Here is a 27,538-nt window from a genome sequence, read left to right as displayed (position 1 = left end):
CTCAGCCAAGGGCAGAAACTACAAATTTCTCCAAGTGCGAATGTGCGAAGTACCGATCGGCCTCAAGGAGCAATCTCATGGTTGTCCGACACCCTCGGGTAGACCGGTCGGGGTCCAACCAGTATCACGGCCGATCGGCCAACCGATCTTCAAACTAGCTCATCTAGTCAGTCGGACTTGCAGCCTCCTTCGACTATATTTGAGGGGGAGGCATGTGATCAGCAGGGTGGTCAATGACATGGTAGAGGTCAAAGTCAAGCTGGTCAACACCCTGGTATTATCGTCTGATTGGACAACCCCCTCTTCCGACTGGGAGGAAGAGTCGCCGAGCCTACATGAAGTAGATGTTAGCACAGTTTGGTCATGTACCGAGCTTCCGGCGCTCAAACAGACAAGGCATGTGCCGAGCGGCCAACCCGCTTGGACTCACATCGGTAAAACAATGACGACTGAGCAGATTACATTCAAACACAGCTTCTCCGTTCTACATAGCGCGGAGCCTGGACAGTGGGATGTTGGCCGAGCGACCATTCTGCTTGGCCCGAGGACAAGATCGCCTGGATGGACGACAGCTGGTCGAGCGATCCTTCCGCTCGACCTATAACAGACAAAAGGAGGATCAGAGGATATCCTTCTGGGAACCTGTGTCGTCGATAGACGACATGCTTGGCGGCATGGTCAGGCAGAAGATCGTATGACGGAAGCTTCTACTGTCTTGTCAGAGATATATATGCTCGGGTTGTTAAGGTATGTTGTCAGGGACATTTTTTTGACACATCTTTTCAGGGTATACTTTGAGGAGCGTGCACGCATCGAGGAGCGTGCACGCGCTCCTTGGGAGTCCTATATAAAGACTTCCAAGCTTCGACGGAGGTATGCAGAATCTCTACTGTAGCTACAGTTACCCTACCATTTTGCTCCCTCGTTTTTTCTACATCGCCGGTGGTTGACTTGAACGTCGGAGGGTCATCGTCGGGGAACCCCTCCTTGGCTCGGCACTGACGCTGCTGTGGTTAGAGGTTTCACTGACGAGGAGTCTACCAACGGTCAATAAGAGTATCAAGTCCCCAACATCCATCGCTTCTGTTAGAGTGTATACTAAAAGCCTAGCTTTTGGTATAAACATTTATCTAGAAATAAGAATCACATTGGTCAAATGTCTACATTTATGGTAAATGTAGTTGCTCAATTAATTTATATTGTAGATAACATGGTGTGTGGTGCCACACACAGAAGATCATGTTATCAGTTCCTTATAAATTATAAACAGTAGCTCACGACCAAGATGGAAAGGAGCAAACCATTGGAAGGTCGTAGTGTAATTAGGTATTAGTTTATCTTAACTATATAATTACACTAGTACACTTAGAGTGTATTGAGTAGGACCATTTGAGGTCGTTCCTTTTATACTGACTTTATAAAGGAACAAAGACCTCAGTTATTATGGAAGTGTGTGCTCTTAATCCTAATATAATAACAAGCACATATATTTGATATTTATTTCTATAATTTGTCAATGGGTGAGATTTAGTTCGATAAATCAATAAGCCCGATAAGTTGGGAAATGATATCACTTATAGTGTGTGTTGTTGATTATAGAAGGAAACTGTGTCCTAGTGATCTAGGTTGAGAATGTCCCCAAGAGGAGCTCATAAGGATTGTCATGTTAAACCCTGCAGGTGGACTTAGGTGGACTTAGTCCGACATGACGATAAAGTTGAGTGGTACTACTCTTGGAGCTAGATATTAATTAAGTGAGTTGTCAGTAACTTATTTAATTAGTGGACATTTGTTATCTTAAACACAGGGAGACTAACACACTCATAATAAGAAGGAGCCCAAAATGTAATTTGGGATTGGTGCGGTAGTTCAATAATAGTTCTTTAGTGGAATAAATTATTATTGATGAAATTAAGTTGTGTGTTCGGGGCGAACACGGGATGCTTAATTTCATCGGGAGACCAAAACCAATTCCTCCTCTCGGTCCCTATCATAGCCTCTAGTATATAGAGATTTATACTCACCGTATACCCACCTTCTTACCCATCCAATGGGGCCGACCAAGATAGCTTGGAACCCAAGCTAGGGCCGGCCAAGACCAAGTGGATGAGCCATGTAGGTGGCCGGCCAAAGCTTGGGTCCCAAGCTTAGGTGGCCGGCCACTAGAATATTAAAAAGGATTTTTATTAAAATTATTTCTTATGTGGATATCATGATTTTAAAAGAGAGTTTAAAAATTAAAAATTTCCTTTTATAGTTTTCTACAAAAGATTAAGAGAAGAGATTAATCTCTTTCCTTATTTGTAGTTTAAAAGGATGGTTTTAATTTTTGGTAAAAACTTTCCTTATTTGTAAATCATCTACATGTTTAAAAGAGAGTTTAAAATTTGAAATCTTTCCTTATTTGTTGATTAAAGGAGGATTTTAAATTTTAAGAAAACTTTCCTTTTTAACCATGTTCATGATTTAAAAGAAAGTTTAAAAATTAATAATTCTCTTTTATTAGTTTCTACAAAAGATTAAGAAAAGATTTGATATCTTTCCTTATTTGTAGATTAAAAGAGATTTTAATTTTTAGAGATAACTTTCTTTTTATCCACATGTTTAAAAGAAAGATTTTAATTTATTAAATTTCCTTTTTATAAACCAATCATGAAGGGATTAAATTATTGAAGAAATTTTATAAATTTCTGGAGACAAATTAGGAAGTTTTAATTAATTAAAACTCTCCTTGTTTGTAGCTTTTATGTGGCCGGCCAAATAAAATTGAGAAAGAAAATTATTTTAATTAAATAATTTTTCCTTTTCAATGGAAAAAGAATTAAGGAAATTTTTATTAAATTTTCCTTATTTGCCAGGATCAAGGATTATAAAAGAGGGGGTAGAGGAGGCTTCAAGGCGAACGACTCTATTCTATTTTTCTCCCTCTTTTCCTTGGTGGTGTGGCCGGCCCTATTTCTCTACTCTCCTCTTGTTGGCCGAAACTTATCTCTTGGTGGAGCTTTTGTTAGTGGCCGGATCAAGGAAGGAGAAGAAGGAGAGAAAGCAAGCCTCGTTTCTAGCATCCCTTGGAGCATGGTGGTGGTGGCCGAACCTCTTCATCCTAGAAGATGTTTTGATGGTCGAAACTTGCAAGGAAGAAGAAGGTGCTTGGTGGTTTCTCATCTCGGAAGAACGTTGCCCACACAACGTCCGAGGTTAGAAGAGGAATACGGTAGAAGATCAAGAGGTCTTTTTAAATGGTATAACTAGTAATTTTTCTTTCCGCATCATACTAGTTATTTTTGGAAATAATACCAAATACAAGAGGCATGCGATTCTAGTATTTCGAATATGTTTTTCGATGTTGTGTTCTTTTGTTTTTTTTCCCTTGTGATTTGATTGTTCTTTTCGGTTAACCTAAAGTTATTTTAGGAAATTAAATATTAACTTTCCATAAAAGGTTTTGTCTAGTCGGTGGTGGTTGCTCCCATATCCAAGAAGGTCATGTGCCTCGCCACGTCAGTACTGGGAACCAATTATGGAAATTAATATTTAATGGAATTAATAACTTAAGGTGATTTGGGTCGAACGTGTTAAGTTCCGCAGGAGACCCAAGTCAAAACCTAAAAGAAAGAATAAATTAAGTTTTGGATCAAACGTGTTAAGTTCCGCAGACGATCTAAAATTTAATTTAAAAGAACACATGGTAGCTAGGAAAAGGTTCAGACCTTTGTACAAAATTTTTGTACAGTGGAACCTGTAGGTTTTCCGAATAGCAACCAACAGCTTCGACTCTCAGACAGAATCAGTTCCTTTTATTTTTTTATTCTTTTGGAGTCTTACATGCTAACAAACTCTTAGATTCATTATTACTCTTATTAGTTTCGAGAAATTATTCAAAAAAGTCAGTTTATTTTTTAAATTTTTGGCAAATATCGCATCTAAATCTATATGTCTCTAATTTATTCTACGATTGTAATAATACTTTTCTTGCACTCTTATAATCTTGTATATGCATAAATTTTAAAATTTCAAAAATGTCTAAGTTATTAATGAGTTTAACCAACAATCTAGATGAGTTAGTTTCAATTCAAATCTTATCCAATATATTTGTTTCACTCTCCTGAGTCTCACTATGCTAAAAAAAAAATCTAAATTTTATTGAATATATGTGAATGAAGAAGAGGTGGAAGAAAAAAAAATTTCATTGTGAATGAGATTTTAATCTGACATTGAAAGTTTCAAAACATATTGGTTTATTTATATTGATTCACATGCATTGATGATGTGAACAAATACATGGGTACAAGCACGACCTGCGCGCACCTAATGGAGGATCGATCGGATAAAATTTGCTTGACATATGTTGTTCATTGGTCTCCTATATAAGGTGGATACGATCACAAGCAAAATATACACAACCAATACTTGGTCCTACCAAGTATTGGTGGAATGACGGTTAACCGGTCACTTTGTCAAATGACCTATGCATCTTTGGAGTACCAAGATGATGATATTTTGACGAAAATAGCACGAAGATGGTAATGTTGACAAAATGGATACTAAAATGAAGGAAGGTTAGGGGTGGTTCAAGGATACCACCGCAATGCCGCCATTTGTATTTACCAATCGATTCTGAAAATATTTCCAAATTCAAAAAAAAAAACCATTGAAGTGGCTAGAGTAGCCAGGAAGCTGAGAACATTGGTTTTACACAGGGAAGAGAAAAATGAACAGATTTGTCAGATTGAGACAGAGACACTTGAAAGTATGTTTTCAAGTCTCACGAGTTTATGTGTGTTAGATATGAAAGCAATCATGATTCAAGACATTTCTAGAACAGTTGTTCTCATTGCGTTGTTTGAGATACCTCAACCTCATGGAGAACAAGATAGAAACACTACCCGAATCCATCTGCAACCTCTATAACTTGTGTGTTCTAAATTTATCTAGTTGCGAAATGCTCAAGGAGCTTCCAATAAGAATCCACAAGCTAAGGAAATTGCAGATTTTGAGACTCTCTTACTGCCTAAAGATTCAGAAGTTGCCGGAGTCAATCATTTACCTTGTAAATTTGAATGAATTAGATATTGGAGGTTGTTGTAGGCTTTCTGAGTTGCCTGATGATTTGAGCGGCATGAAGAACTTGATGCAGCTTAACATGGAAGGATGTGCAGCATTGACTAGAATGCCTAGTGGAATTAGGCAATGGATAAACTTGCAGTCTCTGAGGGGAATTGATGTCGTGGATGGCCATGGAAATATCATGTTGTCAGAGTTGCAAGATCTTAAAAATCTTGAGTCCCTGCATATACAACACCTTGAAAGGTTAGAATTAGATAAATTAAAGAGTGTTACTCTACCTACTTATTTACTGAAGGATCAAGATCTATATGAGTTGGTGCCGCATTGGGAATGATGGAATGATATGGCTACTAAGGGAACTTCCAATCCCACGGTGCAGCTGTTGGAAGGATTCTTACGTAGCCTACGAGAGTTGAAGGCTTGCGGATCATTTCATACATGAGCAAGAAACTCCCAACTTTGCTGATGCTCGAGCCCAGGTTGATTGTTCTCAAAAAGTTGAAAATATCTTAGGAGGTGTGCGACGCTACCACCACTTGGAGTATTACCTCAGCTTGAGGAAGTTACAATAAGTGGTTTTGATTTAGTTAGAGTAATAGATGATGAATTCTATGGGGAGGATAGAAAACCATTTGTATTTCTTGAGTTGAGGAAACTCACATTCTCTGAAATGCCTAGGCTAGAGATGTGGCTAGGCATGAAGAGCATGCCTAGGCTAGAGAAGGGGCTAGGCATGAAGAGCATAAGACGTCATTGTCTTTTTGCCAAACTTGAGGAATTGACCCTAATTCAGTGCCCAAAGCTCATGGTATTCCTTGTGCAATTTCCAACATCTTCTCAATTGAAGTTGAAATTGTGGTTGAGCAACGAGATGCTAATGCCTACTTCCAAATTCAATTCTTGGTCGAACCTGGGAGGAATCAATATGTTGCAGATATTTGGGTGCCAAGAGCTGAGAAATCTACCAAATGATATAAGGAACATTCAAAACCTCTAAAGACGTTGACAATAATGAATTGCAACAAATTGGAGGCTTTGCCAATTTGGCATGAGCAATCATGTTTGGAGTCCCTGAGCGTACATGGTTGTCGGGTGCTATCATTCATTCCAGAGGAATTGAAAGTCAAGAGTAGGCTGAAAAATCTAGTTGTTGAAGCATTTCCCAAACTGCAGATCCAGGTACGTTCTTCACTTTGCTGCATTCTACTTTATGCCAATGTGTAGCTGGATGTGACAACTTGGGTTTTAACTTGCTTTTAGTTATTACTTCAAATATTTGATTTATTTTTTTAGTTATTACTTCAACTTGGATGCCTATATGTACTAGTTATGCATCCCTTGGTTTCTTTTAAAGAAAATTACAAGAACAAGTTGATAAGAGCATCAGAGTTCTGCACCTACATTTCGAAGTGTTGTATGATTTCTTGAGTTGCATTGTTCATTGCAATTAAATAACTTTAGTGAAACTTGGTGTGTTCTACTTCCTATGATGTTCTAATTTCTTTTCTTGTATTTATTTTTAAAAATTCATAAAGACGAACCTTATGTAATGATACACTATCTTTATTAAGAAGGTAATGCTTTATAAATTTCATCACGATTAGTCTCAAAGTTGTATGTGGCATGCATCTTTGTTGGACTTTTTATCTATTTTGGATTCTTGGAGACAATGTAATCAGTAGTTCTTCTCTCATGCTATTTTCACTCTCTATTTTAAGTAGACGTATAATTCATTCCCTTGCCTTCAGAAGCTTCACAGCATCAAACTCTATTCTATTTAATTGACTGCTTCATCAGTGAGCATCAATATAATTGCCTTATCCACAATACATTAAGGGCTATAAGATTAGCATCTTATGCATTAAAATACCTAAATCTAATCCCTTTCTTGATACGCAAATGTTTGCACGAGACAACAAACATCCTGGATTATAATTGTTTTGAGACAAAGTAAATGATGATACAAATTTAAGAAAATGCAATGTGAAAGTTGTTGGAACAGGCAGAACAAAAGAAATAATTCTTTGTTGAAGTTTTGCAATTTTAATGGCTGTTGCAACTATTAGTAATGTATAATTTTACAATTAAAAAAAAAAAAGTAAAAATGATTTGTTTGATGGAAGAGGCTCTGAGGGTACTGTGGATCCCGTGTAAATCGACCTGTTAACCTTCCACCGTTAAGAGTGGGCGGGTGTACTTGCTCTGTGAAACCAGCCTGGACCGATGCCCTCCGCACTATTAATCGGAAGAACCAGATCTTCATCTGATTCTACCAATTTACTGTCAACTTGGAACGGGCAGGCCAACAATAATACATTGGATTCACGCCTCAGAATCCATCCCCATCATCCAAATCATTCGTTGCCTCCGCTTGATCACAAACTGGCACTACCCAGCTCGGCGTTGAATAGACAAACGACAACCCATATATTGGCATGATGCGATTTGAATTTAACGATGTGGGACTAAAAGAGCTCGTTTACAGATTTTGACTTGATAAAGGTCGTTTACAGTAGGAAATCAGTACTGCATAATTGTAATTATTTGTAGCCTTGGTTCCCTCTTGTTTAAGTGCTTATACAAGTATCTCGTCTGTTGGTTCCTTTCGTCAGAAAAAGACTCTGTAGGTCTCTGGCTCCTGCCTACCCAATGAATTCTATATCGAACAGAAGAGTTGAATCCGGAGGAATAATGCAAGAGCCTGATCAATTATAGAAAGCAGCAGCATTGAGTTAGTTGACATCAAATATTCACATAAGATGAACTGTGAAGTGTTGGAGATGTGGTGCCAATCTGAAAACAGTGACTGAAAGCTGACCTCCTCTGCAGCCTGCTCCTCTCGCCCCATAACCAAGCTCGGGAGGAATCTTCAATGTACGCTTGCCACCTACGGTTTAAAGGCCACACGACCAACACAATAAGAAGCACAGATTATGAATCGACGAGCATTGGTGGAATTTTTCTGCATACCGACGAGCATTGGTGGAATTCCATCTACGCCTAGAATCCCTTGATCCCATCCTTTGATCACCTAAAGACGTTATCGTGGTAATAAGTTGAAACGGATTTGTTTTTTTTTTTTTTTTTGGAGGGGGAAATTGAGCGAGCTTTACCTCCCCGACGCCGATCCTGAATGAGAGAGGTCGCCCGCGGCTGTAGCTGCTGTCGAACACCTTGCCGTTCTCCAATTTCCCGACGTAATGCGCCTTCAGGGTTCCGAATCGCAACGCAAGAGCCAAACTTTAGGGGAAATCCGTGGTTAAGTAGGCAGAGGAGTCCGTAAAAGAGGGTTCGTTACCTTGATGAGCTGGCCCTTGGTGGCGCCGGGGCCGGTGCCGACGACGGTGTCGCAGAACGCGAGGCCGGAGGAGGCGACGGCGAGGGTGCAGTTCGTCTGGTCGGAGGAGGCGCCAGCGGGGGGGTCGAGGAGGAAGAGGAGGAGAGAGAGAGAGAGGGAGAGGGCGGCCTCCCGCCTGCGGATGGGAAGGGGAAGGGGCACGGGGGATGGGGACGGAGCGAGAACTGGGTCGGTGAGTGCTCGGAAGTTGGGGGAGAAAGAGTGGCGATAGGAGAAGCGGTGGTCGGGTCGAGGGGTGGCGCGGAGTAGGGTGAGGATGGTCGGAGACGGGAAGGGGGAGGCGCAGAAGGCGGCCATGCCAGGGGAGAGCTCGCAGCCAAATCTCTATCGAGTGGCCGTAGAAATATATATTTTAAAAGGTTTTTTAAAATTTAGTTAAATATAAAAAAAGTAAAAAACTTTATGGAGGTGCGGGGAATCGAACCCCGTGCCTCTCGCATGCGAAGCGAGCGCTCTACCATATGAGCTACACCCCCAATTGCTTTTAAATCAATATTTTATTGATTATATATAATCATAGTTTAATGACGCTTTTGGATCAGTGCGTCGTATTGGCTGTCGGATGGAAGCTGATGGAATATCGACCGTCCAATGTTCGATAAACTCCACCACAAATCTCTCACCACCGACGTCCTCTGCCTCCCTCGTGCTCCCCTTTTGGCGAAACCCTAATTCAACCTCCGAAGTCAAATGGCGAAGTCGCTGCGTTCGAAGAAGAAGAGGAGATTACGGACATTGAGGAGGGAGATCGTGGAGCCCTTCTACGATAAGAAAGAGGTGGCCAAACTTGCTGCCCAGGAGGCTGCCCTCGCCGCCCCAAAGCTCGCCGTCATAACTCCCACCTCCATCGATGAAGAACCCGCCGCTTTGACCTCTGCTTCTATGGGTGAGCCTCAATGCTCCTTCTCTTTGATTCCTCGATGCTTACGTTTCTTTCATTGGCAGCTTTGGCATATATTTTGTTTCAGGCTTCAAAATATGATATTTTTTTTGTTTTACAAATTTGATGTTAGAGATATGCAACTGTGTTATAGGTGAGCTTATAACGATAAGGAAAAACAAGGTGAACTTTTCTAAGTCGATTTTTTTTCTCGTGAGTGGTGGGTGGATATCTGAACATTTATTGTTAAAATATTGATCGACTAAAATGTTATCGTTTTTGGGAAGAAAAAATAATTAGTTTTCATTTTTTCATTATCCTTCAAAATGAGGCTTTGTGTCAACATCTTTAATCTCATCAATTCTGAAATTTATGTACATGCTACGTTTATTAAATTTAAGTCATCTCTTGATTAGTTAGTATACAATATTTTTGTGACAATCAGATTAGTTTGATAAATTGCATCAATAAGATTGATCCCTGCCAATGCCATCAACATAATTTAGAAGAATGTGAAAATGTTTATAGCATCTATAGCTGAAGGATGTTTGATATTTTTTTATTCTCATGAACTTATTTCTGAAGTGGATGCATGGCTGAGATGTTTATCTTGCTTCCATTTGAATAACTAACAGATGTTCTTACGTTTATGTGAATATTAATTTTGGTTCACGAACAATCTAGTGAAAATTTTTATCCTGTAAGTCTCTTAAAGATGGTATATAGTTTGTTGTAGGCGAATGTGTTTTAAGATAATTGGAATAACTTTTTGTCATCTTCAAGTGTTTCTCCACGGATCAAATTAATTGTCTTGTTGGTAGTTGGATGGAGCAGTGTTCATACTTGATTTTTATACCTCCAGCATCCCCCACCTTCGTTATGTGGCTCAGTGTTTTTTTTTTCCTTTTGAATTGTGCATTTTGCTTTCAGTACTCATTGTGTATTAAGATACAAGATCTAATTGGAGTTGGAAAAAAGTGTTTAAATAAGTGGAACTGATACTTGATAACAATCTGTGATTTATTTACTGCACTTGATGCCCGTTAAAAATGGTTAACAATGTAACTAGTATGCAAATGCAAAGGTAATTAAGACATTATAGTTGTCCATGCCACATTATGCCAAGACAATGCTAGTAAATCCCCATCTTTAATGTCACATAATCCTGGTGTAAGCTGTGTGATAGTTTTGCTAGATCACTGCTTATCATGTTTTTCTTTTCAATAATCTATATTAGCCTAATGCTCACTGCAGTGTAATTGCTCAAGCTATGTATATAGCCTTTGAGGTTGAAGATAAGCATGCGTAGCTAAGAATCTCTTTTCAGTTTCTTAATGCGTTTTCCAGCTGCAAGTTCTATAAGATTTAAGTGCAACAAAATGCCGAAGCCTTCTATCAACTTTGGTTTCTTATCTAACTTCCATTTGATTTGTGATTTTATAACATGATGAAACATGAAACTCATTGGGTGAAGACTAGTTACAAAAGATTGACAGTTATTATATGGCAATCCGTTGGGCTTTTTGAATCTTGCACTAGGCGGTAGCATTCTATTTTTATATTCTAAAATTCCATTTTGCGCTTCTTTGTAACATAGAATAGTTGCCTAACTATCTATCACCTCCATCATTGTAATTCATTCCGCTTGATTGCTCTTGAACAGATGTGGATATGGCTGATGAGCAACCAAACACATTTTTGAAGCCTGTTGGTGGAATAGGCAAGAAAAAGCTGAAACTAAAGATGAACCGCAAGAAGCGAGGGAAAGGAAAGGGAAAAGGAAAAGGAAACGGAAAGGCACGAAGACTCAGGGTATAACCGAAGACTCGGAACGGTGGAGCTCATTTCGTGTTTGTATCTTTTGTTTCGACCATGGCTTTTAACACTAGCATTATGCTTAATATTTAGTTGCTTTTTAAATTGTGTAATGACTGTTCTAGTTTCTTATTCCGGATATCCTAAGAATGAATAATTAGTATAATCATTATTATAATATTTTAGGTAAATTAATTAATTTAGTATAATTTTGTGTTTTTCCCCTCTAAAATAAGCACTTAGAGGAAATTTGCACTTTGTAATGCTTAATCAATTTACTTTTTCAAAAATAAATATATTTTACAAGTAATTCTTCGAATGATGAACAAAAAGATTTTTAAAAAAATAAAAATGTTTTCTAATTCCTCTTCTGTTTCGGTTTTTGTTCCCCTCTTGTAAAAATGTTTTACAAGTCTTTCTATTTTTGGGCATCGTCAATCGCACAAGCCCTCCGCTGAGGAGTGGCAAGGCAAGGCGCCATGGAGGAACTCCTCAGCATGGGCTTCTCCGAGGATCTCGCCGCCCAAGCGCTCGCTGCCGCCGGCGGCTCTCCCCTTGCTGCTGCCGACTGGATTCTCTCTCGCTCTTCCGACTCCGTCGTCACCGGGTCTTCGTCCCCTCCTCCTCCTCTCCCTCTCTCCCAACCCGCCTCCAGCCAACCCTGCCTCGAGCGCTTCTTCGCTTCCTCCTCTAACCCTAAAACCAGCAATCCTGTCTCATCCGCTAAGCCACCACCTGTTCCTTCCTCGTCTTCGCTCCCGGCCAAGCGCCGCCACCCCTCCTCCGCCGCCCCTTTGTCGGACCGTATGCGCCCTAACACTCTCGACGCCGTCCTTGGCCAGGATCACCTCCTCGGTTCTACCTCCATCATTCGCTCCTCCTGCATCCCTTCCATTGTCCTCTGGGGTCCGCCGGGATCTGGGAAGACCACTATCGCTCGCGCCCTCTCCTCCGCTCTCCCGGCCTCCCTATACGCCTTCGTCACCCTCTCCGCCGTTTCCTCTGGCGTAAAAGAGCTCCGTGAGGCTATCGACGGCGCCCGCCGCGCCCGATCTCATGGCCGCCGCACTGTCCTCTTTGTCGACGAGATCCACCGGTTCTCCAAGTCCCAGCAAGACTCCTTCCTCCCCGCCATCGAAGACGGTTCCATCGTTCTCATTGGTGCCACCACCGAGAACCCCTCTTTCCAGCTCACTACCCCGCTCCTATCCCGCTGCCGCGTCCTCGCCCTCCAGCCCCTCAAACCGCAGTACATCGAGGGTTTACTCCGCCGAGCCATCTCGGATGCCGAGAGGGGCCTACAGTTCACAACTCAATGTCCAGTGTCGGCTGCGCAAGAGGCCATCGACTTCCTATCTCTGCATTGCGATGGCGATGCTCGAGTGGCACTCAACGCTCTGGAGATTGCATCGACAATAGCATCACGTCGCAACGTAGACGGAAGCAATGGGGAATTGAAAGTGACTCTTGATCATGTGAAAGAGGCAATGCAATGCAAGCACTTGGCGTACGACCGTGCTGGAGAGGAACACTACAATCTGATAAGTGCCCTTCACAAATCAATAAGAGGAAGTGATGCTGATGCTGCAATTTACTGGCTTGCGAGAATGCTGGAAGGAGGGGAGGAACCACTGTACATTGCTCGTCGGCTTGTTAGGTTGGCAAGTGAGGATATAGGATTGGCAGATCCTGCTGCACTACCTCAGGCTGTATCATGCTACCAGGCATGCCATTTTATTGGAATGCCTGAATGTGATGTCTGTTTGGCGCAGTGTGTCTCTTACTTAGCTCTGGCACCAAAATCAGTTGCTGTCTATCGAGCATACAAGGAAGCCAAGAGGGTGATAAAAGAGTCAACAGGGGGCAATGAGGGGGTGCCATTGCATTTAAGGAATGCACCGACGAAGCTGATGAAGGATCTGGGATATGGCAAAGATTACATGTATCCTCCTGATCACAATGATTGCTCATCACAGACATATTTGCCCCTGTCACTTCTTGGGCACAAGTTTCTTGATTGGCCTCCAAATGATGGAAAGCAAGAGTGAAGCAGGGTACGCCTAGAATTGCACCTTTTCCATAGATTTAAAATTTTGGTTTATAGATAGCTTTTGGAATCTGCTATAGATTATGTTCATTTTGCTGGAAAGATCTGATGCCAACATTTTCTTTGACTGGGAACTCAGGGTCCTTCACTTGGTTTGAGTATAAATAGTGACCCATCCTAGTTGTTATACTGCTTTTGTGGCTACTCAAAATTACCACTAGTAGGAGAACAACTTCCTAATGATAGCTCCTCCTCTCCTAATGGGTAGTTTGTGATAAGATTACAAAACAGTTATCGAGTATAGCAATCTGGTTATATGATAAAAGTAAAATAGATTGTTCTCTTCTTATATTAAGTAACGTGGATGGATGTTCCCATGGCAGTTGCTTTCTGATTGATTCTTGAAAGAGTTCTGGTGTGATTTTTTAATTTGAATATACCACCATAACATAGTTCTATTTCGAAGCTCATTATATAAGAACTTGCAAACCTGTATAATAGATGGCAACAACCTTATCTTTGGTATTTTAACATTTATTAATTCTTGTCTTAAAATCACATGAATTTCCCATTTCGGATGCACTATTAAATGCACATGGATAGGATGGAGTGGTATGAACATGGATTGCTAATTGCTTCAACAGTCCAAAGAAAAGAGGCAAAGATAAATTATTTTTAGGCTGGGGGTTCCACCCATTTGGCTTACTCTTGATTATTTTTAGATAATTTATTAAATATCTTATAAGTTTTATACATTTTAATAAATTTATTATGAATTTTTAAAACTAAAAATCTAAAAATTACCAAATCTATTATCACATGTAAAATTTTAATTAACTTGTCCTGAAGTTGACTATCCACTTGGCTGTGAATATAGATAAAGAATAATCCTAGCCCTTATATTATAGGGCCACAGGGCTGTTGTGGATGTTCATAATCACCACAAGCATTATGATAATGTCTTGGTTTCTTTATTGGTTAAGTAGAATGGGATCCTCTACATAGTTTGATAAGATCATAAAACAAATATCAAGTATAGGAATCTGGTTAGATGATAGAGGTAAAAATACATTTTTCTCTTCTTATATCAAGCAATGCTGATGGATGCTCCCTTAGCAGCTGTTTTCTGATTGATTCTTTAAACCATTCTCAGTGTGAATCTCTGTTTTGAATAGACCAACTTAACTAGATGGCAATGGCCTAATTTGTTCTATTCTATCCCCTATTTCTGATTTCTGATTTTATATCATTGGCTGCCATGGTGTTAACTTAGTTGCTATCTCTGTGTTTTTTATTCTGAAAGAACACAGTTGAGGTCGTATACCTCCCTGTAGATTTTTTTCAGCATTGCAAAGAACACAGTTAAGATCCGTAAGCTCCAACCCCTTTATGGCTAATATGAAGTTTCTCATATTTCTGGTGGTAAAATTTGTTTTTGTTTATTAATGGCCACTTGTTGCTTCCTCTGAAAAATATAGCTGACTTTATCTCCACGAAGTGTCTGATGAGTTCCCCAAATAGGGAGGCACCAGAAATAGGGAGTAGAAAACACTAAGGATGTGTTTAGTTGGATTATCCGTGAGAATCTTATTATCCATCTAAGGTTATCAACGAAAATCCTGATTATTCCAGGGTAATATTCCATGCCTAACATGTCAATAAAAGGGGCATGCAACTCGGAATCGGAAAACCTTAAAAAATTAAGGTTTTTCTTGATTCTGGGATTAACGAATTTTTTTTATCAAAAATACTCTCCGATAAGACAAACATATGGAAAAAAAACATTAAAAAAAAACTAAAAAACATAAAAAAATTAAAATAAAAAAACTTAGGAAAAACAGGGAAAAGATGTAAAGAAATTAAAAAAACATAAAAAATAATAAATAATAAAAAAAACGTAAAAATAATAAAAAAAAACACACAAAATTTTTTAAAAAATAGAAAAAACGTAAAAAAAAAAAATTTAAAAATAAAAAACATAAAAAAATATATAAATTAAAATATGGAAAAAATATAAATAACATATAAAAACATAAAAAAATTTAAAAATAAATAAAAAAACATAAAAATTTTAAAAAACGTAAAAAATTTAAAAAAAATAAAATGTAAAAAAATTAAAAAGTGTAAAAAAAAAATTTAAAATGAAAATAAAATTAAAAAATGTAAAAAAATAGCATATAAAAATTTAAAAAATGTAAAAAAAATTAAAAAACCCCATAAAAAATGTAAAGTTTAATAATAATAATAATAATAATAATAATAATAATATGTATAGTTGATTTTGTAACTACGGGTAATACATTAAAATATTAAATTAGGTTATTCATTAAAACATTCAAACAAATAAGTTTTTGTTACATTACTTAGGTTGAACTAAACAACATTTGATCATATTTTATTCCTCAAAATCTTGATTATGTGATTACCAGATAATCATATAATCAATGTTATATTTGATAACTTGAACCAAACACATCCTAAGGAGGATCGATTTTATTCTCCATAACATAAGAATATGGTAGGTCATCATCATCAACTTGGTCATCCATTTATTTTTCTATTATTTTTCCACAAGTTATTAAGCTTATGATAATCATACATTTGTTCTATCTTGCCCTACTAAATGCTCAATTGATTTTGTTAGCGATTTCTATTGACTTGACTCAGATTCACCCCCATTGACTCTGTCAATTGCCAGTGGCCCCTTCATATGGATCGACTTGACTCAGTTTATTGACTCTGTCAAATGCTATGTGGAACCTTTAATATCACTACTTAGCTTATCCCTCTAGATGCTCAATTAATATTGATTTGATGATCCACAAATTAGTTATTTTAGGATGAAATAAACCTTATCTCAATTGAATATCATGCCCTACGTAATGGTAAAGTATTTAAGAAATAAATAAGAAGATCAGAATTCGAAATTACATATAAATTATATTTTGAATTTATCTGTTGGGTGAATAAAGGGTGGCTTATCTATTTTTAGAATTAATTTATAAAAAAAATATAGATTCAACTCCACAAGTCAACCATGTTTTATGGCTTTCTTAATGCATACAATTTCAACGTGGAATACAAAGAAACTAGTGACACCTGACAACGGCAGCCTCGACCCTAGGTTTAGAGATCGTGGGCTCCCGTTTGTATTTGGTCGGGCATGGCTTGTGGGATTAGTTTGATCTATGCATTATAAAAATAAAAAATATATATTTATTTTTTATAATATATTGATTTTTAATATAATTTTCATAAATTTTTATATTTGATCATTATTACTTATTTTTTATTATTAAACAAACTGTGGAGGTTTGAGCTCGGGTTAGGCACTGGCCGTTTGTGTTTGTGTTCGTGTCCCAGCGTCAATTGAAAATTTGATCGGGTTATAAGTCGACTCCACATCGTCAACGCCTAAACGCAGACGACCGGCCAACTTGTCTCGCACTCAATGGGAGACCATTGACTTAATAATTACTAAACTATACATGACCGAGTACACGCTGTACCTTTCTCCTTTCTTTCTTTTTTTTTTAAAAAAAAAATCAATAAAATTATGTTTTCCTATCTTATTCAGACATTAACTCCAACTATTTCTCTGGAAAATAAAAAAAACATTTTATATATAATGAAATAGTAAATGATGTCACTGGATTAAAAAAAGTGGAGTTGACTTTTAAAAAATTCCATTAGTGCACCTCAAATATTTACAGGGGCAAAAATCAGACAGTGAAATATCTGTAATTTTAAAAAACTTCAGGACGGAAATCATGTTAGATTGTTCAACGGGTAACTGTCACTTTCACCGCGAGCCCAGTTCTTCCCTCTGGTTTGGCAGTCGGTTGGCTGTTCAACTCATCTCTTCTTCATGTCCTGATCCTCTTTCCATAAGTAGACACGCCAATCTCTGCTCCTCCCCCTCTAAATTCTCCGACCCAAAATTGCAGATTTTTCATATAGATCCTTAGTTCGGACGAAGGAAGAAGGATGGGGAGTCTCCGGCTCGCCGCCGCCGCCGTCGCCGCGGTCTTATCCTGGGTGCTGATGCCGCCGGCGTCGGGGAGGTTCGTGGTGGAGAAGGAGAGCATCAGCGTGGTCTCTCCCGAGTCGATCAAGGGGCGTCACGACGCCTCCATCGCTAACTTCGGCGTGCCCAACTACGGCGGCACCTTGACCGGCGTCGTCATCTACCCCTCCCGGGGTCGGACCGGCTGCAACGCCTTCGAAGACGGCCCGTTCCAGTCCAAGTCCAAGCGCCCCGTCGTTCTCCTCGTCGATCGCGGAGGTAATCGATCGATCGTGTGTGCTCTGTTCTTTTTTTTCTTCTTCTTCTTCTTTCTGTTCATCAATTCCTTTCTGTGAAAATTGTTCGATTCCCCAGATTGCTACTTCGCTCTGAAGGCATACAACGGGCAGCAGGCCGGCGCTGCAGCGGTCCTCGTCGCCGACACCATAGACGAGCCCCTCCTGACCATGGACGCCCCCGAAGAAAGCGACAACGAATTCGTCGAAAAGATCACCCTCCCCTCCGCCCTCATCACCCGATCTTTGGGCGCGGCGCTCAAGGGCGCCATCGCGAAGGGCGACGAGGAGGTGGTGGTCAAGCTGGACTGGCGGGAGTCGATGCCGCACCCCGACGAGCGGGTCGAGTACGAGTTCTGGACCAACAGCAACGACGAGTGCGGCGACCGATGCGACGAGCAGGTGAAGTTCGTCGGCGACTTCAGGGGCAACGCTCAGATCCTCGAGAAGGGCGGCTTCGCCCTCTTCACCCCGCACTACATCACCTGGTACTGCCCGGAGGCCTTCCGGGCAAGCAAGGAGTGCAAGGCGCAGTGCATCAACAACGGCCGCTACTGCGCCCCCGACCCCGAGACGGACTTCGAAGAGGGATACGACGGCAAGGACATCGTCGTCGAGAACCTCCGGCAGCTCTGCGTCCACCGAGTCGCCAACGAGAGCGGGAGGCCGTGGGCCTGGTGGGACTTCGTGACCGACTACCAGGCGAGGTGCTCCATGAAGGAGAAGAAGTACAGCAAGTCATGCGCAGAGGCTGTCGTCTCTTCCCTGGGTAAGAAGTTTTTAAAGCCTGCTCAAAAAAAAATATTTGATTGGAATCAAGTTCGAGTTAAAATTATTTATATTTTTAAACTTCAAATCGAATTTGAATATAGCTCGAACTTTGAGTTCGAAGCAGATTGATGCAATCTAATGTGGTTCATCAGGATTGTCTTTGGACAAGGTCACAAAGTGTATGGGAGACCCCGAAGCCGACGCTGATAACGAAGTCCTGAACATCGAGCAAGAACTTCAGGTTCCTGATTTTTCAGATTCCTTCAGCCGAGAGGCACAAATGGTCACTCAGGCATACAACTTACGATACCGTCTTCTTCGATCTTGTAGGTCGGCCACGGCAGTCGCGGAGATGTTACTATCCTGCCCACCTTGATGATAAACAACGTTCAGTATCGAGGTTTAGATTTACATCGTTGATTCTGTCATGTTCTTACCACCCTCTTTCAAGGCTTTCTGCTGATAAAAAAAAGAACTTGTGGACATTTCAGGGAAATTAGAGAGGACTGCTGTGCTGAAGGCAATCTGTGCAGGATTCAAAGAGTCTACTGAGCCTGTTGTTTGCTTAAACCCAGGTCAACTGATTTGCACCCATTTTTGCCGGTTTAAAAGTTGACTAAGCATCATGTTCTTCGGCCAGTTGACTTTGCTGTGTTTTTCAGATATTGAGACGAATGAGTGTCTCACTTCGAATGGAGGTTGCTGGAAGAACACACAGCTGAATATCACTGCTTGCAAAGTACAACTAATTACCTTACCTGAGGCATTTGAGATTTTTCTTCCTCTTGTTAGGAAGGAAGATGAACTTATATATATATATATTTTTCATTTTATTTAGGATACTTTTAGGGGAAGAATCTGCGAGTGCCCTGTAGTAAACAACGTCCAATTCAGTGGAGATGGCTATAATTCTTGCATAGGTATCTGTTTTTTACAAGCGATTCTTTGTTAGAGATCTAAATTTAGGATCTTCTATATCATATCAATATAATAAACAATAATATATTTGAATCATATCTGAATCCGTAAGATAGAAATCTTAAAGACCATATGCATCCTCCTATTTTAGAATTTTACAATGATTAAGATGGTAAACAAGTTAAACCATGTCAATGTTTAAACTTATTTGATAAAGTAACCGAGCTAAATCAAATTGAGTCCAAAAATGAACTAAGCTAGCTTAGTTCGTTTATATATATTATCGAGCTCTCAATTCAAATTTGTTTGATTGCTTAAAATTTTATATAACTTATTTGATTGATTGTTGAACTTACAATACAAGCTTGTTTATTCATTTTAAAATTTTCTTTATTTATTTACTAGAGTGATAAGAATTTTATTTATGAACATGATTGATAGACTTTGTTCATGAATATTATTTACGGACAGTTCACAATCTAATATTAATGAGCTAAATATAAATATGTTCAAACTTATTCATTTTATTAACCTTGTATGTATTAAATAAATTCTTAAATGAATATTTGATTCATTTACCGCCCTAATGAATGATGGAATATCAGTAAAATTATATGAACTGGAGACCTCAGCCCCTATTTATAACATGTACTGAATCCATTGTTTATGCATGTTGGGTTTCAGCTGTGGGTCCTGGAAGATGTGCAATTGATAATGGAGGTTGCTGGAATGCTACCAGGGATAACCAGACATTCTCAGCTTGTTCAGTTCTGTCAAATTCCTTTTCTTGATCATATCATCACCATTTCAGTCCATTTTTCACCCTCAATTCATCCTTTTTTCAGTAACTTATGGATCAACTGATTCATCAAAATGCATACAGGATTCACTGCTGAAGGGTTGTCGCTGCCCATATGGATTCTCTGGTGATGGCTATGAATGCCAAGGTAATTATTCCCTCTTGAATTGTGGTGATTATTGAGTGAAATCCCTATGTTAAAGTCCATCTTATCATAATTTTTCAGATATTGACGAGTGCAAGGAGAAGCTTGCTTGCAGTTGTCCTGAATGCTCCTGCAAGAACACATGGGGAGGGTATGACTGCAAGTGCAGAGGTGACCTTGTGTACATAAAGTCTGAGGACGCGTGCATCGGTAAGGAAAACATTTCGGTATTGATCAAATTCTCTTTCAAATAGGTTTGTGATTTTTTATCCTGTGCCTAAATGCAGCTAAGAATGCCTCAAAGTTCTCTTTGTTTATAACACTCTTTGTGCTAGCAATTGTGGTCAGTGCTGCAATAGCAGCTTATGTATTCTACAAATACAGACTCAGGGTCAGTTTCCTAATCTCCAACAGCAAACTTACTTTGAATACCTGAATTTTTTTATTCTAATACAACAGTTTTTATCTTCTCTTTTTGTAGTCTTACATGGATTCTGAGATCATGGCCATCATGTCGCAGTACATGCCTCTTGACAACCACCAAAATGGGGAACAACCCTTGAGAGAAGACACAACAATATAATGAGGGTTTAGTTTGCATGGTTGTGCCTTAATTCTGCATCATCAGTCATTCTTGTTTGATTCACAGAAGTAGATATCAATGTAGATTCACAGGTTGAGCTGAAATATATCAGACGATAGATCCTGGCCAAAAGTTTTCATGTTTCATGTTTAGAAATTAATTTTGATCGTGCAGTCAACTTTCAAAGCTGATGCACGGTTGAGGATAAAAAGGTTTGTAAAAGAAACTTGCATTGGCTTTGTAGTGGGGGAGTTGCATATAGTTTTACAGGTTTGGATTTGTTGGTGGAATAATTGTGGAAGATGAAGAAACAAGGTAGTAACAAGAGGATAAGCAAATGATTGTTGTAGATCAAGCTTCGAAATTGACTACAACTCTTGTTCTTTGATAGAACACTCCTTGCAAATTATTACATTCACTCATAGTCTCTCCCACACGTCTTATAAGTCTTTGAAGCCCTAGATGTTTTAGGCTCTTGAGTCCACTTTGTTGGCCTTTAATCACTCAGATGCCCCAACCTTTCTAAGCTGACTTTATGCCATCTTTCACCTTGTCTTCAAGTCTACTATGGTGGCTTTGAAGCCATTGAACAATTAATAGCTACATGCTCCACTTTAAAGACATGGAACAATTAATAGCTACATGCTCCACTTAGGAAGTCTTTAGTTTAGATTGCGAGCGTTGTATGTTGGAAATCCTAGTTGTTAGTTGGAGTACTATGTTGGAAATCCTAGTTGTTGGTTAGAGAACACAATATCGGTATGGTCCAAGGGGAGTGTTGTTGTTAAAGTTATAAAGAACAGTCTGGTACACAAAGTTCCCACCATACGAGGTCCCAGGGAAGGATTTATTGTACGCAACCTTACCTTGCTTTTTGCAAAAGACTGTTTCCAGGTTGTTGTTAAAGCTATATATATCCAAATTTGGTTGGCGATTAGATTTGGATAAGATCTAAGTATCCTAATAGTAAATCCACAAATTGTCTCTTACCTTCAGTTTTTTTGTCTTTGTTGTATTCGGGGAGACATGTATGTAGACGGTCAATAGATGATCCAACTATATGATATAAAACTTGATTAACAATAATAAATTAATATAAAATTTATTTAAATATAAATGATAATAATAACGTAAAATGATCCATATAGCCGATCCCATCTAGTGGGATAAAACTCGGTTGTTATTGCAACATTCCATTGCAACAAAGTCATTCACCATCAGATATAAAATAAACTGACCACTTATAGCAGAAATAAAAAAGTATATAAATGGTTATTATTTTCTGAAAAAGAAAATAAAAATGAAAAGATAGAAAAAAAAAAACAGTACCAGAGGGTTCCTCTCTAATAGTCCACCATAAATGTGCTTCACGTAGCTGATGAGTAAAATATTCAGCTTTGACACTTGCATCACCAGCTTTCAATGCAGCAAGCTTTTTTCTGCTACACAGTTGCAACATTTTCCTCTGAAAAATAGGAAAACAATACAAAACGGGTTGTGTGTCTTCAAATCTTACTGATGCTGGAGTTTTGCCGCAAAACTAAGCACATTGCATGAGATGCACCGATTGCAACTGATATCGCATGGTGTGGGCCCAATGCCTCATCCTCCATCAGGAACTTCACTTCCACGGGCACCGGCTGCACTTCTGGGAGGCCTGGAATGCCCAATTGGCAATCCCTTGCGTTTCCCCACATGTACAGTTTTCCTTTGTCTGGAGTTTCCAAGTTCGCCGACATGTTAGGTGATCAAAGTGAAAAAATGGAAGCAGAATGTAGGAGACAACCAGTCACCTGTAATAGCAGCTGAGGATGACCCTCCGCATGCAATCTGGACTACGTGCTCATCGGCCAAAGCCTCAATAACAAGTGGTACTTTCTGATTCTGAACAGAGGGATGGCCCAACTGACTGTGACCACCATAACCCCATGAAAGAACTTTCCCAGTGTCTGAGAAGGTCCAAAACAATAAGATAGCAATTTATGTACATAGTTTCCCTACATTAGGGTCCAATATGGACCGGACCGCCAGGTTGCTCTGGTGATTCAGACATTGCTAAATTTGGCAAAAGTCAGCAGTTTAATCCACAATATATGTGCTTTTTGTGCAAAACTGGCAATTCAGATCATTTCTTAGAATGAATAATAAATATAAATTTCAAAGACGAATGAAAGAAAACAGGATGCCATGGCTTCATTGAACTTCAAGAGTATGAATGAACAGTAGATAAGATAATACATACACTGATTTACCTGTCAACGCTAAAGAATGGTAACCACCGGCTGCTATCTGAACTATTTGATGTTCGTCAATGCCTGGAATAAGATGTGGTCTCCAATCACTTAAGTTATTTCCTCTACCAAGCTCACAATTTGAATTTGCTGCAGAAAAAGATCAGGGAGATTCTTCTTCAAAGTCACAGGAAGAAAAAAAATGCAAAAAGCAAATATGAAGGAAATAGTTTGAGCATCTTTCAGTGAAAACGATGGCAAAACCAATGAGAATGCAAGCTCAAAGCTGAGTGTATATCAACCAACACACTACCAATCAAAGAAACCACAAAAATATCATACAAACATTCAAAATTCCAAATAATATCCAAGCTATCAGATGCACTGCACTGCAGTGGTGAGATTACTAGCCATTCTTCCTTCTTAAGCCAATTTCAATAGCTAGATGTCTAAGGGTTCATATAACAGAAGATTAAAAAACAATCAAAATTTTATCTAAAAAAATACATAATTATTTGAATTATTCTCAGCGAGTCTTTCTTTGATTTGTGTTTAGTAAAAGTCAGAGTCAACTATGGCATGAGTGAAAAATACTCATATATCAGTACAAAACCCTTACCTCCCCAGTTCCATATATGACCATCTGAAGTAAGTGCCATTGTGAAAAAACCACCACAGCAAACCGCTGCAACAGGGACAGGCAGTGCGTTTACTCTAGAAGGAATGCTAAGAGAACCGGCTTCACCAGGACCTCCACCGCTTCCAAGGCCTAGCCTACCTTCTCCTTCATCACGGCCCCAAGTAAAAAGCTCACCTGTACTCATGCATAGCAAAACAAAATTAAATAGATGAAAATCCGGGAGAAGGTTTAGGCAAGCTAAAAGAAAATTAATTTTCCTATGATTTATGTACCCCCATAATATGTTCCACTGTCTCATTACACTTTTTTTTGCAATTTAGCGACTTAGTATGTTCCAAATAGTCATCTCGGTTTTCACTAGCAACCGCTTTATTAAATCTAGAATATGACACCAAAACATTCTGAAAGGCTGCAAATAAGACTCACCCGCATTACCATCGAAGAGAAATTTGACAAATTGCATATGTGCTATTTAAGAAATTTATTTACTCATTACATGAAAATATGGATAAAGCAACAAGCCAAGAGTGTCTAGAATCACACAGTATCAATGGAGTGAACCACCATCAACGGCCAAAGGATTCCATTATGTCAAAATGTGAGAATGAAAAATATAAATAAAAAACACATAAAAATCGCCATATTTTATACATTTATAATCCATCAAAGATAATGGACTCAGTATAAGGCATCTTTGCTTGAATCCCCCCAACTTCATCAAGCCCCTGGGTATCATTGCATACTCTTTAGAGGATTCAATTAGTAAGTCTCATCAGATTTAATTTTTTAGAATATTGACCTATGTCATGATACAAAAGAGAAAATTGAAGTCATTTCAAAACCAAATAGTTCACCTGTTCAACCTTGGAACCAGGAGCAAACTAGTCTAGTATGACGCAGGAGAAAACCAGGATGGACTGAATTTTGGCCTTAGTACAACAAGAAAACCAGGGAACTAGAACCACTGGTTCACAGGCTGGTTCCATTTTAAAAGCACTAGAGAATGGACAAAAGATAACGGTGATAAGAAAGGCAAATGTCTGCTTATATAGCAAGAGACAAGGATTAGAATCTTCAACTCTGAAAGCAAGTACAACTGCAAATGCTAGTGTGGCAATGATAATAACAAGAACTTTAATAAGACATAAGCACAAAGTAAATAAGACAGCAGTAAGTAAATGGGGGAATTAAAATTGTCATCCTCTACAAAACACTGAAACAATCAGATGCAATCACAATAACAGGGCATTGCATTTCAAAGTTTAACAACACAACTCTAGCCTTGTCAAGCAAATTGAGTTGTAAAACATATCTCCAAAAATATTTTAAATCACATGAGACTATTTACTCCAATTCGATGTGCAATTCAACATGGATAGTTGCGAGATGACAAAGAAATATTGTAACAACAACCATTTTCCAGGGTAAAACTTTTAATGAATACTGCAAGGAAGGATCCTATTTTTAAATAACTTTTACTGCAGATAGCTTCGAAAGGGAAAGTTATAGAGTTCTTGGCTTCTTATATGCACTTATCACTCTCCAAACCACAGGGAAGGTACAGGTCATTGAGACAGAAAAACAAGAAAGTTAAGACAGACATTATGAAACAGCATATTCCATGATGGAAAAAAAAAATCAGGGCTTAAGCCTGCTAGGAAACATGTTACATAATGGAAGTCTGGAGGAAGAGAAAGTACAAGAACTAGATGACTCAGAACTCTTTAAAAAAATGAAAGATAGATAAAGGTTTTTACCTGAACTAGTAATAGCAGCCGTATGGGCTCCACTAGTAGCAAGATGAGATATTTTTTCTGTCCAAGGAGCTTTTACGAGTCTCGGAAGCAATTCACTATGATAGACTGAATGCCCAAGAGCTCCAAACCCACCATAACCCCTGAAAACTTCACCCAATTAAGAAGCAGTGTCACTCTGCTAATCCAGCAGATCAATACAGCGGATTCATGAATAGTCATCCAAATAAAAGATACCATAAACAGAGAAAATACTAAAATTCATACCTAGGACCATGAATTTTATACTATTAATGTAGGATGAAAGAGAAGAAAAATTGGAATAAAAGGAGAATGTAGAAAATGGAGAAAGAGTAATAAATTGAGAACACAATTAATCAACTGAAAAATAGATATATTTGTTTTTCAATGAAATAACACCTATATATATTCCACGAACTCATCTATAACTTATCCAAGTGCTAGGAATTAGGGATAACATCGGCCCACTAAAATGTATCCAATGTTAGGGAATAGCAATAACATACACCTACAAACTTGTGGAATGCTAGAAACTAGTGATACTTGTCCATTGGTAAGAAAAAATGGAATAAACAACGATACTGACCACGTGAAGACCTCTCCGGACCGTGTAAGGGCGGTGGAATGGATCCCTCCAAGGGCAATACTCCGAACATCTTCGAGGTTAGGGTTCAAGGAAGGTACGAACAGAGATATCTCATCGCCGAAGCCGAGTCTCCCACCGTCGCCCTTCCCCCAAATCCAAAACTTCCCATCAACGAGCAATGCGGAATGGAAGAGCCCGCACGAGATCCCCACTTCGACGTTGGCGTCAGGGTCGGAGCTGCTCTGTGAAGGAAGGCAGCCTTGGATAGGTGCGAGGTGGAAGTTGGAAGGAAGACGGAGAGTGGCCACGGGGGACGGATAGAAGCGGATCTCCTCCTTTCCGCCGCCAAGCTGGCCGGAACTACCGCGGCCCCACGAGAGGACCTGCACGATCGACGATGGCGCACAGGATTCAACGTCGGTGTGGCTCCACAAGAGAGGTCCTGCGGCGGAAACGCCCTCGGCAGCGGTGGACAGGTAGCGAAAAGATCGGAGGGAGGAGATGGAGCGGAAGAGGGCCGCCATTGGGGGGGCGGCGGGTTGGCTGACAGAGAGGGTTTGAGAGAGGTTTCAACCGCTGTTGTCAAGAATGTCCTCACTTTACAAAATTGCCCTCTAAATATGATTATCATTCATTTCAACGCCCATTATATAATATCGTTAAGAAAGGTTGTGCGACTGTTAGATTGGAAGATCTCTTTGAAGTCAATTTTTTTAATATATATAATTTCGATTTTCACCCGATTAATTTTGAAAATAACAACATTCTTTCATGTTTCACTGACGGCTAATCTATCGGGACGGTCTAGTAACTAGCACATGAAATATTATCATCATGAGGTCTAGTATTCAAATCTTGATAAAACCGAGATAAATATCCCCCTTATGTGTAATCACTATTCCAAAGACTAGTAGTCATCCGTGATTTACCTCCTCTGTGTTAGTCCTGGAATGAGTTGACAGAGGCACTGACGTCAGCGTATTCACCTTTTGTCACTACTAACGACTAAATATAGCATTAGGTCACCAGGTCAAAATTTGATATGTCTTCGTTTTCTTTATATTTTTATAGTTAATAGTCATTTGTAATTTACTTCTCCTATATGAATCTAGGAATGAATTCATGGAAGCATTATGAACAAACAAATCAACTTTTATCACACTAACGACTAAATATAGGCTCCTAAGATTTAATTAAGTTGGTTATATAATATGATAAATTCGACAATTTATCAAAAGGCGTACTTAGATTTTTGAATTTATCAAAAAGTATATACTACTTTAGTATTTATCAAAGGGCGTACCTTTTTATAGTGGTCTTCCTATTCTACCCTCCTAATAAATTTAATTGATTTACTTTTTCTTTTCTTTATCATTTCTCTCTTTTCTCTTTCCTACCATACATGTAATGTATCTTCTCTTTCCTTACCTCTTTTTTATCTTCTCTTTTTTTTCAATTTTTTTCTCAAACCTGTTATAGGAGATCAGACCCACGTTGGGCCTGATATCTCTCCATATCAAGTCCAATGTGAGCCTGATATGAGGAGATATTATGTCTAACAACAGGAAAAAAAAAGAAAAAAAAAAGAGAGAGATTTAGGTTTTTCAAAATCTATGGTCCA

The 27,538-nt window shown here is 39.0% G+C and overlaps 5 protein-coding genes and 1 non-coding gene across 8 annotated transcripts; 3 read left to right on the top strand and 3 right to left on the bottom strand.

Moving 5' to 3' along the window:
* Nucleotides 1-7,527: 7,527 nt before the first annotated feature.
* LOC122039845 (peptidyl-prolyl cis-trans isomerase FKBP13, chloroplastic-like) lies at nt 7,528-8,754 on the bottom strand. Its single transcript, XM_042599270.1, has 5 exons — nt 8,366-8,754; nt 8,181-8,273; nt 8,038-8,098; nt 7,886-7,954; nt 7,528-7,768 (listed from the first exon to the last, which is right to left on the bottom strand). The coding sequence occupies exons 1-5, from the start codon at nt 8,720-8,722 to the stop codon at nt 7,710-7,712; spliced, it is 639 nt and encodes a 212-aa protein (XP_042455204.1). The 5' UTR covers nt 8,723-8,754; the 3' UTR covers nt 7,528-7,709.
* Nucleotides 8,755-8,828: 74 nt separating this feature from the next.
* Nucleotides 8,829-8,901, bottom strand: TRNAA-CGC. The gene has a single exon. It is a non-coding gene; the product is annotated as a tRNA-Ala (tRNA).
* A 140-nt stretch (nt 8,902-9,041) lies between these two features.
* On the top strand, nt 9,042-11,286 carry LOC122041806. The gene is made up of 2 exons (XM_042601626.1): nt 9,042-9,311; nt 10,969-11,286. Exons 1-2 carry the CDS (start codon nt 9,116-9,118, stop codon nt 11,121-11,123), a joined length of 351 nt encoding a protein of 116 aa, XP_042457560.1. The 5' UTR covers nt 9,042-9,115; the 3' UTR covers nt 11,124-11,286.
* Nucleotides 11,287-11,534: 248 nt separating this feature from the next.
* Nucleotides 11,535-13,544, top strand: LOC122041803 (ATPase WRNIP1-like). The gene has a single exon (XM_042601622.1). It carries the CDS (start codon nt 11,600-11,602, stop codon nt 13,166-13,168), a length of 1,569 nt encoding a protein of 522 aa, XP_042457556.1. The 5' UTR covers nt 11,535-11,599; the 3' UTR covers nt 13,169-13,544.
* A 3,475-nt stretch (nt 13,545-17,019) lies between these two features.
* LOC122041802 (vacuolar-sorting receptor 6-like) lies at nt 17,020-20,964 on the top strand. Its single transcript, XM_042601621.1, has 12 exons — nt 17,020-17,452; nt 17,549-18,238; nt 18,393-18,481; nt 18,571-18,640; nt 18,732-18,815; nt 18,903-18,979; nt 19,079-19,160; nt 19,843-19,925; nt 20,042-20,105; nt 20,184-20,312; nt 20,390-20,493; nt 20,584-20,964. The coding sequence occupies exons 1-12, from the start codon at nt 17,155-17,157 to the stop codon at nt 20,683-20,685; spliced, it is 1,872 nt and encodes a 623-aa protein (XP_042457555.1). The 5' UTR covers nt 17,020-17,154; the 3' UTR covers nt 20,686-20,964.
* Nucleotides 18,238-26,529, bottom strand: LOC122041805 (RCC1 domain-containing protein RUG3, mitochondrial-like). Of its 3 annotated transcripts, none has more exons than XM_042601624.1 (8): nt 25,918-26,529; nt 25,314-25,453; nt 23,536-23,730; nt 22,938-23,066; nt 22,479-22,634; nt 22,202-22,399; nt 22,015-22,124; nt 18,238-18,256 (listed from the first exon to the last, which is right to left on the bottom strand). In XM_042601624.1, the coding sequence occupies exons 1-7, from the start codon at nt 26,439-26,441 to the stop codon at nt 22,105-22,107; spliced, it is 1,362 nt and encodes a 453-aa protein (XP_042457558.1). In that variant the 5' UTR covers nt 26,442-26,529; the 3' UTR covers nt 18,238-18,256; nt 22,015-22,104. The 3 variants fall into 3 exon arrangements, with proteins under 3 accessions (XP_042457558.1, XP_042457557.1, XP_042457559.1); XM_042601623.1 differs by having other exon boundaries at nt 18,239-18,256; nt 22,015-22,127; XM_042601625.1 differs by having other exon boundaries at nt 18,241-18,256; nt 22,015-22,127; nt 25,314-25,460; nt 25,918-26,136.
* Nucleotides 26,530-27,538: the final 1,009 nt, after the last annotated feature.

The sequence above is a fragment of the Zingiber officinale genome, chromosome 2A (assembly GCF_018446385.1).
Source record: "Zingiber officinale cultivar Zhangliang chromosome 2A, Zo_v1.1, whole genome shotgun sequence".
In the NCBI taxonomy this organism is placed as follows: domain Eukaryota; kingdom Viridiplantae; phylum Streptophyta; class Magnoliopsida; order Zingiberales; family Zingiberaceae; genus Zingiber; species Zingiber officinale.
This window is presented reverse-complemented; position numbering and strand designations above follow the sequence as displayed.